Source organism: Myotis brandtii, unplaced genomic scaffold, assembly GCF_000412655.1.
Source record: "Myotis brandtii unplaced genomic scaffold, ASM41265v1 scaffold1403, whole genome shotgun sequence".
In the NCBI taxonomy this organism is placed as follows: domain Eukaryota; kingdom Metazoa; phylum Chordata; class Mammalia; order Chiroptera; family Vespertilionidae; genus Myotis; species Myotis brandtii.
In genome coordinates, this window is record NW_005355009.1 from 80960 (window position 1) to 92285 (window position 11326).

Sequence of the window (11326 nt, forward strand, 5' to 3'; positions counted from 1 at the left end):
AGCTTTAATTATACAAATTATACCAATAACTCCATATTCAGATAGCTGCAAACCCTGATGGAAGAATTCTCATTCCTATCTGTACACCCGAAGAGAACACAGGCAATTATGATTTCTACTGGCAGACATTTCCAGACTGCTTCATATAAGGCTTTGACAAAACATCTTTCTAAGCTAGGGCAGGGAGAGAGGGGAAGGTAGGGAAAAAAGTAAATCAGTAGCATCTTTTGGGAACATGATAACTAGAACTGTTATCATTTTGTTAGCAGGGTCATATTCTAGATTCTCCCTGCCTTTTTATTTAACATTACTGTACATCTTAAGGGAGATTATGAGAAGGTGGTATAAGGAAAGTTGGTTTTATGCCCAGGTTATGTGATCAATGGGAAGCACACTGCACTATCAGCCAAAGAACTTGCCCACATAAAACCGGAGATATCTAAAATGCAAATCAATGCATACTTACTTGTACCACATAACCTGAGATACATTTGAAACTGGCAGGTCGAGGTGCTCCATTTATCAAAACATCTCCAGTTAATCCCAGTGGGTCTTTCCTTGCAGCTAAGATATCTAACAACCTATAAAAGGATATATATGGTATGTTTTTTTCTCCAACGCAAGTTATACCTCTCAGTTACTCTGAATGCAAATTCTGTTCAAATTAAAAAATTAACTGATCAAGAAAATCTATGGTTCAACTCTAATTACACATATATTTTTTAAATTCTCAAGTTCCTTTTTTACTCTATGCTACAATAAGGTCCAAAAAATGTGAAAACAAAGCACTGTTGGCTGATCCAGCACAGACCTCCCCAACAGCCCTCCAAGCTGCCTGACCTTTGGGTCCCAACACAGGCGATGTGCTCCTTTAGCCAAGACTCACTCCACTTATGATTCTGCTCCACCTCCCCACTTTCAATTCCACCCCCATCCTTTTCCTCCCATTAGCTCCCATCATACCTGACACCTATAAGCCAATCACCCCTCATGCCCTCTCAGTAAACCTGACCTAATAAGACACAGCTGGCATAAGTGCATGTGATCCACAGTGCCTAGAGCCCTAGACCCAGACTAGACATGCAGCAAATATTCAACTAATACCTGCCCTCGTAAAAGTGATCTGTAAAAGCACATTAAAAATGCAAAGGGAACGCTTACTGATACTCTGGTATACTCACGAAGATTTGCCTCCACCTGTGGGTCCCAGAATGGCGTTGAGGCCAGGTCTCATGATCCCACTGCAAATGCAGAAACAGACTGATTTACTGGTTCACTTTAAAACTAGTTCTACTGCCCTAGCAGGTTTGGCTCAGTGGATAGAGCATCAGCCCGTGGACTGAAGGGTCCTGGGTTTGATTCTGATCAAGGGCACTTACCTTGGCTGCAGGCTCGATCCCTGGCCCTGGTTGGGGCAGGTGCGGGAAGCAACCAATTGATGTGTCTCTCTCACATCAATGTTTCTCTCTGTGTGTCTCTCCCACTCCTTTCCACTCTCTCTAAAAATCAATGGAAAAATATCCTCAGGTGAGGATTAAAACAAAACAAAACTATTTCTACTAATTTAGGGTCTGCATTTAATACACTCAATGAACACTGATGAAATTAGACAAGAAAATAAGCACAAAACAACCTTTAACGTGGGGAAAAAAAGGAAATGTCAAATAGAAGTCTAGTATACAAAGAATGTCATCACTAGTCAGCACCTATAGAAAAAATGGCTCAGGTCCCTCTAAATTCACTTCAGTTATTCTCTAAACCACTTATACTTTTTGGGAAGGGACACACAAACTTTCAAGGTTCCTTGAAGTAAAAGATTCTGGTAGAACATCTGTTAACATTTACTTCTCTTAACACAATGTTAAGTACATCACAGGTCTTGAGTAGTGTTTCAGGGTAATTATTTCAAGTCACCTCATTTGCTACCTAGTCAGGTTCTACATAACTAAGTAGTCAATGGCTTTCTACAATTACCAGTATCAGTGCTTTCACTATTCAAATCTAATCAGGCGAAAAAACAATATATCTGACGTAGAAATTTAATGGCTAGAAAAGAGCACCTCAGATGTTGAAAAGAAAACCTCACCAGTTCTAAAGCTGACAAAATTCTTAATCCAATTGTTAAAGTAAAACATGTCTTCCAATTACATAATTTTCTTTCTTGTAAAGTTTTAAACAAACAACCTGGAAAATTCTCAGTTTATAAATGGAAAACTCCACTTTTTATTGAGGATGACCTTTAAGGGTATACACAGGTGGTACAGACACTGCATGTTCCAAACAGATTACATAGATGTTTGTGGGTAGAGAATATTTAGATAGAAAGCAGGAAGGTAGAAAAAACATTAAGGCAGTTGACTGTGCTGAGATTCAAGAATGCAAATATGCAATTTGAATTTAACCCTGAAGGTCACCAGTAGAATGGTAAGGAGAATGCACTGGAGTACGGAGAAGGAAGGGTGGGTCCACCACAGTTACACAGGCATGATGAAATGGAGTCTGAGGAAGGCCTTTCAAAACCCTGGTGTCCAAGCCCAATCTCTGCAGAATTGGTAGGTAAATCAAAATTTACTCCCCAGCCCGGCCAGTGTGGCTCAGCAGTCGAGCTTCAACCCAGGAACCAAGAGCTCACCAGTTCAATTCCTGGTCAGGACACATGCCCAGGTTGTGGGCTCAATTCCCAGTAGGAGTATGTGCAGGAGATAGCTGATCAAAGATGTTCCTCTTTCACCGGTGTTTCTATCTCTCTATCCCTCCCCCTTCCTCTCAAATGAATAAATTAAAAAAGACTTTACTCCCCAGAGAATCCAGTATCTCTTCCAGTGGAAGGTGCAAAGCAGAAGGCTATTTTGTGCCCAGACAGTGACTATCACAGGGCAAACACTGATGTACAGCTGTCGTGAGTGACAGACGTCACAGTGCAGCTGTGCTCAGTGCGCCAATCCAGGAGGACCTCAGCACTGCCTGCCTGTTGTGCCCGAACCGTCATGAGTGTAAAATGCCTGGTGGGTGCTAGGGTGCAATTTACCTTCTACTTTGCTCATTAACTGAGGAGCCTCTCACTGAAACATTGGACAAATGCAATGAGTTAGGTAAAGCAACACAAGCTCTAAAACAGAAAAATATCTATTATTTCAGTGGCCTTTCCCCTCTGATGTAATAAGTCATGCCAATGGTTGGGTGAACTTTCAAGATGCATTTATCTATAGCTCTTCATGTACCTTCTGCATTGATAGCTACCTACAAACTGTTTCCAAAGTGACCAGAGATAAACTTGTTACTCACTAAGATTTCATCACCAGAAAACCTTTCCAGGTTTTAAAAATCTCTACTCAAAGACCAAGCAATCCTAAATGATTAACTCAAAAGACAATGTGAGCGTTCTAAGACAAAGAATTTTGCAGAACCCTGAGTTGGGCTTCCTTTGGCACTAAACCCTAGCATTATAGAAAACAATAATGGAAAATTCTAACTGCAAGAGTCCTAGTTTGGAGCAGTGGCTAATTCTCCCTCCATTCACTCAACACAATTATTCAGTGTCTATGTGTGCACAAGACACAAGACATGGGTCAGAGCTCAGAATAAAAGCTCTAGCCCTCGTGGATTCTACATTCTAGTCCAGGGATCAGCAAACTACAGGTGGTCATGTCCTCTATTTTTTTTAAAAAAAGGTGTTCTTGGAACAGAGCCACACTCACCCATTTATGTCTGTGGCTGCTTTCCTGCTGCAGTGACAGAGTTGAGTAGTTACAACACAGATGTGCGGCCCATCACAACTAAAATATTCACTATCAGGACCTTTACAGAAAAAGTTTGCTGACTTCAGTTCTAGTCCATAATCTATAATTCCCTTGTTGCCCCACCCCACCTTCCCACAAAACCCATTCCCCATCCTTCTTTATTGATTTATATAGCATTTATGTGCCTGAAAGTCTCCCTCACTATATTGTAAAACCTTGCCAACAAGAACTGTGCCATCTTGCCCTGGCTGGTTTGGCTCAGTGGATAGAGTGTCAGCCTGCAGACTGAAAGGTCCCAGGTTTGATTCTAGTCAAGGGCACATGCCTGGATTGAGGGCTCAATCCCCAGGGGGCATGCAGGAGACAGCTTATCAATGATTCTCTGTCATCATTGATGCTTCTATCTCTCTCTCCCTTCCTTTTGAAGAGAGAGAGAGAGAGAGAGGTTGAGAGAGATAGAGGTTGAGAGAGAGAGAGAGAGAGAGAGAGAGAGAAAAAGAGGAAAGAAGGAAGGAAGGAAGGAAGGAAGGAAGGAAGGAAGGAAGGAAGGGAGGGAGGGAGGGAGGAACTGTGTCATCTTCTTTCACCACCACCCCATAGCATGCAGGTCTACTCATTGTAGACCACTGAGTACTGAATAAATGAAATAAAACCTAGCTACAGGATTTCTATTACATCTATTACATTTTAGTGCAGCGGTCGCCAACCTTTCAGACCTCACCGACCACCGGTGGTCCACAGACCACTGGTTGGTGACCGCTGTTTTAGTGAATAATGGAAATCCTTTGGTCTCACTTTATGAATAATAAGTCAATGCCATTCCCACTGCTTGGAGCATCATCCTTCCCTATCCTGCCACACACACACACACTTCAATTTCTCTCTCCCATCCCATGCCCCTGGCCCTCCAATTGAGGGTATTGGCTTCCATGTCTTCTAACCCATGTATCACAGTAGAACACAGTGAAGTTCTCTAGTTGTCTGAATCCCCATTAGACTAGAAGGTTGCTGAGAACAGAGGACATACCTCTGTCACTAGGATCTTGCATAATGTCAGGCTCCTAATAGACACTGAAAATTAGTTGAATAAATGAGTCTCCACATTTTTATAAATGATAATTACTTATGGGAAAACCAATTGTTTTTCACAAAAACAAACATCAAGAAGTACAAGGCCCCGGTTGGGTAGCTCAATTGGTTAGAGAGAGCATCAACCCAATACACCAAGATTGTGGATTCATTTCCTGGTCAGAGCACAAAGAAGCAATCAATGAATGCATGAATAAGTGGAACAATAAATCAATGTTTCTGTCTCTTCTCTAGAATCAATTAAAAAAAAATAAGTACAAAAATGTTATGAAAAATAGGAAGAGCCTGACTGGAAAGAAAATCTAGTTATATTTCCTACTTATTACAATATAGCATGTTCAAATAATGCATCAGTCATTTCTATTAAACTTTACCTCCCTTCTTTGTGTGAAGGTGATGGAAGTGCTGGGTGAAGGAGCAGCAATGGCCAGCACCCAAGATCACAGGCTGCAAAGGCAGGTGGGAGGAAGAGAAGAGACAGCTGAAGGGTAGAGTGATTGCTCATATTAAGAAATAAGAACCTGCTGGTGTGGCTCAGGGATTGAGTGTCAACCTATGAACCAGGAGGTCATAGTTCAATTCCTGGTCAGGGCACTTGCCCGAGGTTGTGGGCTCAATTCCCAGTAGGGGGCTTCCAGAAGGCAGCTGATTGATGATACTCTTCCATCATTGATATTTCTATCTCTCTCTCCCTCTCCCTTCCTCTCTAAAATCAATAAAAATATTTCTTTTAAAAGAAAAAAAATAAGAAAACTGAGCAAATCAGTAAGGATATTAGAATAATGAGAGTCAGTTTTCACTTTTTGAGAAGATGTTTTACAAACATGGAAATGTGGAAATAACCCTGGAGTATTACATAAGAATTGGAAGTCATGGGTTTTTATCTATATACCCAGACAGATATTAAAAAAGGCTTAGATGCTTTTATATGTGTTTATATAAATATATTCCCTAGTTCTGTCCACCAATATGTTCCAGAAGCTATGCCATCCCAATACCAATGAACATTCCAAACACCTAGATCTCAATAAGTTAGTAAATGCAAAACTCCATAAAAAGGAACATCAGCTCATACCAGGTCTGAGGCAGGGAAAGTAGTGAGTATGGAGTTTCTGTTGTGCCAACAAAATATTCAAAAAGAAAAGAAAAGAGAGAGAGAGAGACAGAGAGAATGAGTTTAAAAAACAAAACAAAACAGACCTACTTTGACCAAATCAGGAACAATACTAGTATCAAAATAAATTATGATAATGCATTAGTATTGAATGCTACTAAATAAAATGTGATTCCATGATTCTATACTAATATACATAAATGAATAAAGAGATGATGAATGAAGTTTTTTCCCCTTTTAGTAGAATGCAAACTAATCCACATGAAAGAGATGGATGAAAACAGAAAATCACTCTTTGGTAACTATCATAGTGATAATTACTGATGATTCAAGCAAGAGAGATAAATGGGGACTTAAGCTTGTGAAAAAAAATTTTGGAATAATGTCAAGGTAACTCCCCTAATAATATTAATTACATGGGGGAGAATAGTGACATTGTGATGAAGGCTGTCAGATACCAACATGACTAGGTGATCAAGATGAGAGAGACAGGAAAATACCTACCAGCTTGCGTGAGACTGAGGAGACATGATGTGATGGTCAGTCAACTATGTGAAGAGCATGGTGGCCAACAGCCCCTAAGGACCCATCACTGCAGCTATTATAAGGCTTAGCAACCACTCAGACAGTGACTGAGAGGTTATATAGGAGAAGGTCCTTATTTCTGAAAAACAGAACTGGAGGAGTTAGGAATTACAGAGTGCCACATGGACAGCTCTCAGATGGTTCAAAAAAAATTGCTAAGGACAATGGGTTATCTCAAGAGATAAAATGAGTAGCAAATGCAGTGAAATATTAACAGGTCAGGAATCTGGTAAAAGTGTTATGTTCCCACAAGTTTGAAATTATTTCTAAATAAATTATTAACTTAAGAAATCTCCACATAGATAATGAATTACCCTGAAATTATAGGATATGCACACAACTACTGGGACAGACCATTTTTTCCATAGATCATTAGCGTTGGAGAGGAAAAGCTCAAAGGCTGGGTATGGACACAAATATGTGAAGAGCATGGTGGCCAACAGCCCCTAAGGACCCATCACTGCAGCTATTATAAGGCTTAGCAACCACTCAGACAGTGACTGAGAGGTTATATAGGAGAAGGTCCTTATTTCTGAAAAACAGAACTGGAGGAGTTAGGAATTACAGAGTGCCACATGGACAGCTCTCAGATGGTTCAAAAAAAATTGCTAAGGACAATGGGTTATCTCAAGAGATAAAATGAGTAGCAAATGCAGTGAAATATTAACAGGTCAGGAATCTGGTAAAAGTGTTATGTTCCCACAAGTTTGAAATTATTTCTAAATAAATTATTAACTTAAGAAATCTCCACATAGATAATGAATTACCCTGAAATTATAGGATATGCACACAACTACTGGGACAGACCATTTTTTCCATAGATCATTAGCGTTGGAGAGGAAAAGCTCAAAGGCTGGGTATGGACACAAATTAAACATAACAGAATGATTTTTCATGAGGTGGTAAAATCTCACCTTCCTGAATTCTCATAGTCAGATTTTGTTTTATCTTCCTTCCCCACAGAGGACATTAGGTTCTGGTTCCTTAGTTCTACAAATGATACTACAAAATGTCCAGAGGAAAAACAAAAATCAAGATTCTCATCAGCAGCCCTGGCCTGTGTGGCTCAGTTGGTTGAGCGCTGTTCCATGTATCAAGAGTTCACAGTTCAATTCCCAATCAGGACCACATGCCCGGGTTTCGGGCCCCGTCCCAAGTAGGGAGCGTGCAAGAGGCTGCCCATCCATGTTTATCTCTCTCCCCTTCCCTTCCTTCTCTAAAAAGAGCACTAAAAACGTGTTTAAAATAAGAAAAGATTCTCATACAAAAAAAAAATATATATATATATATATGCTCATCAGCTTTTTTGGAATATAATTACTACTTTCAATGGCAGTGGTGCTACCACACGCAAGTCAAACTCTGGTGACCTATGAGACATCCTGGGGTGATCACTTAGTAACGGATATACATGTCTAATCACTATGTTGTACACTTAAAACTGATATAATAGTGTTTGTCAACTGTAATTAATAAATTTTAAAAATTATGGAAAAAAATTGACACCATTTTATGAACCCAGGAATGCAAGTAAAGAACTCATCTTTTGCTGGACTGCATACCCTGAACCATAAAAAAAACACTCTGAAGCCTTGAACAGATGACACTTTTAGTGCACTGAGTTACTAACCTACTAAAACATAGGCAAGATAAATGTACACTCATCCAGTATGCATTTGAAATCCATTCAACCTATTCGAATTACAAATTATTTCTTACCTTCCACTTAGCACAAAATCTGAAGTGACCAACATTTTCTTGAATGTTATGTTTCACAAAAACCTTGTCAGCTTTAAACAAGGTCAGTCACTTCTATCTAGGCATGTAGCAAAAGATAAAAGCTTTGTGATGACCTACCTCTCCTTATTTTCCTGGTCAGGGTTTCTTAACCAATACAACAAAGCAACAAGGAAGCAGGCATGACAGTATGTGCTGCTGCGTGAAGAAAGTTCTATCAACTCCACACAGCCCCTACCTCACCACCACCCAACCAATCCCAGGTCCCTGTTCTTTCTTCCCCACCCACATGCTAAACTTTTCTCCCCTTCTTGTCATGTCCTAGACTCCTGGGAGCAGTTGGCTGCTACTAACAGAAAAGACCACAATCCCATAGAACGCCAGTCAGAGAGCTAGAAAGAGTGCTTGTTTTATGCAGGAATAATCATTTCCCCTATCAAACAAACACACTAACTAAACAAAACATGGTGTCTGAGAAACCTAGATGCAGTCCCCACTCCACAGAGAGGAAGAATCGGGCTCAATTCTCTAGAAATCAGAAAAACACGAATAATCCTCATGGCTGGCACCTGTGAAAGAATAGAGACATGCGGTCCCAAGGAGGTTCCTTTCTCCGTTCCCTCCTCACTCTCCTGCCCACTCTGCCACCACATGATAAATTCATTCATGGAAGAAGAGAATGAAAATCATAGTTTAGTATTGATTTAGACCCTAAATTCTGTCATGCTGGACCTCCACTGCGTAACTTAAGCTAAGCTTTCACAGTATATTGTCTTTTCAACCTCCTGACTCTTGCTTCTAGAACATAAAGGACATAAAGGGCATAAGTACCTGAAGTGTCTGGCTCATAAACTACAGTGACAGATCTTTTATTTCACAGGTTAAAATATTAAAGACAGAGATTACAATTCTATCCCCACAGTCAGGAAGTTGCAAGTCACACAGCCAGGCCTCTTCCCACTAAACCACAAGGCTTACCCAGGAAAAGCTAAATGGCACATTAATTATTCAGTTTCTCAAACAAAAGTTGATGTACATGATACAATCACTTTAAAAACAGTTTGGCCATTCTTTAAAAACTTAAGCTTATACCCAACATGTGATCCAACCATTTTACTCCCAGTTGAGCCCAACGAAATGAAAGTGTGTGTCTATGTGTATGTACAGACATGTATACAAATAAAATGTCATAGCACCTGTGCTTGCATTAGGCTAAACCTGTGGAGCTCACTGCTGTCAATAAAGCTGTTTAAACAAAAGTTCATGCACATACTTGACATTTATCAGTATTTCTTTCTCAACTGTTTTTCGACTAAGTAGAAATCCACTCTGCACTTTCACTCGATAGCAGATGTTATGGAAACTTAACACGGCTCCTCCGGTCTTCTGGTCTTTGGGGGTGGTCCCCAGGAGGCCATCGGTGTTTCTTTGTGACATTGAGATAAAAACTTGGTCCTTATCAGAAGACATCTTGAGAGCGTCTGCTTTTCTGTAGAGGGAAAAGCAACAGTAAATTGACAGTCAAATAAATGTACTAAGTAACAACACACTTAAAACAAGTCTGTTTTCTGACAAACTTCCAGTTATAAAAGTACTAAGTCCTGGGGATGTAATGTGCAGCATAGTAAGTGTAGTTAACAATGCTGTGTTATATGTTTGATAGTGGCTAAGAGATCTTTAACGTTCTCAGTGCAAGAAAAACTTGTAACTGGTGAAGAATGTTAACGACTTATTGCGGTGATCATTTCACAATATATATAATTAGTGAATCATTATGTTCTGTACCTGAAACTGTTATATGTCATTTATATCTCAATTAAAAAAGAGTATCCCAGCCAGTGTGTCTCAGCAGTTGAGCATCAACATATGAAGCAGGAGGTCAGGGTTTGATTCTGATCAGGTTGCATGCCCGGGTTTCGGACTCCATCCCCAGTAGGGGGCGTGCAAGAGGAAGTTGATCAATGATTCTCTCTCATCACTGATGTGTTTAGCTCTCTCTCCCTTTCCCTTCCTCTCTGAAATCAATGAAAATGTATATTTAAAAAGAGTAAAAAGAATAGAGATCTAAATCTTTAAAAAGAATGTAAAATACCTCATTAATCATTTTTATATTGATTACATGTTTGCTAAAAATATTTTGGATTTATTGAGTTCAAAAAGATATATTAACATTAAAAAATAATACACAAGTCCATTTTAAACTGCCTTGCAATAAAGAGCTCTATTTTCAATGAACAGCTTATAATACTGTAATAAGAAAAACCTTGGAACTCCTATCATAGAGGTAGACACAACTCTGAATATATAAACTCCAACTGGATATCAATTAAATATCTAATAAGTCCAATAGGAAGAGTATGAAAATTACTCAAAACTCATAAAACAGGGAAAAAATGAGTGGGAGTTAAACCTATCTAGCTTGAAAAGAATTTTATGGTATGATTCAAGATCAGAGACTACATGATCACCTTCACCCCCTATTACTGTTTTTGATATTTGGGGGGTAATTTTGGAGTTTATGACACAGGCATTACAAAAAAAGGCTTAACCAGGCAGTTAAGGATAAGAAAAAGTTTTCTGAATTTATAGCCCCAGGCTTTATATCACTGCTTATAATGCTTCTTCAATCAGTAAGAAAATAAGCTTCAAAATTGTTTGAGATGACATATTTAATTAATGGGTAAACATACTTAAATTCCAGAAAGATTTAGAATTAAGTATAAAAATGATTACGAAATCAAACCAGCCCTGGTCAGGTAGCTCAGTTTGTTAGGATCTGGTCCTGATACACTGAGGTCATGGTTCATCCCCAGTCAGGGCACATACTAGAATCAACCAATGAATGAATAAATAAGTGGAACAACAAATCTCTCTCTATTTCCCTCTCTTTATCCCTCTCCCTCTTTTTCTAAAATCAATTTTTAAAAAGAGGTACATATATACAATGGAATATTACTCAGCAATAAAAAGGAATGAAATCTTGCCATCTGTTACAGCATGGATGGACCTAGAGCAGTGGTTCTCAACCTTGGCTGCACATTAGAATCACCTGGGAATCTTT

The 11326-nt window shown here is 39.3% G+C and overlaps 1 protein-coding gene across 1 annotated transcript in view; it reads right to left on the minus strand.

Annotated features, from left to right (window-relative positions):
• LOC102241811 (ATP-binding cassette sub-family G member 2) overlaps positions 1 to 9754 on the minus strand; it is a 37104-nt gene extending 27350 nt beyond the window's left edge. The window contains exons 1-3 of the mRNA XM_005860813.2: positions 9539 to 9754; positions 1182 to 1241; positions 467 to 581 (exon numbers count right to left, since the gene is read on the minus strand). Coding sequence (XP_005860875.1) covers positions 467 to 581; positions 1182 to 1241; positions 9539 to 9735 — 372 coding nt within the window. The 5' untranslated portion in view covers positions 9736 to 9754. The remainder of the gene's footprint in view (positions 1 to 466; positions 582 to 1181; positions 1242 to 9538) is intronic.
• Positions 9755 to 11326: the final 1572 nt, after the last annotated feature.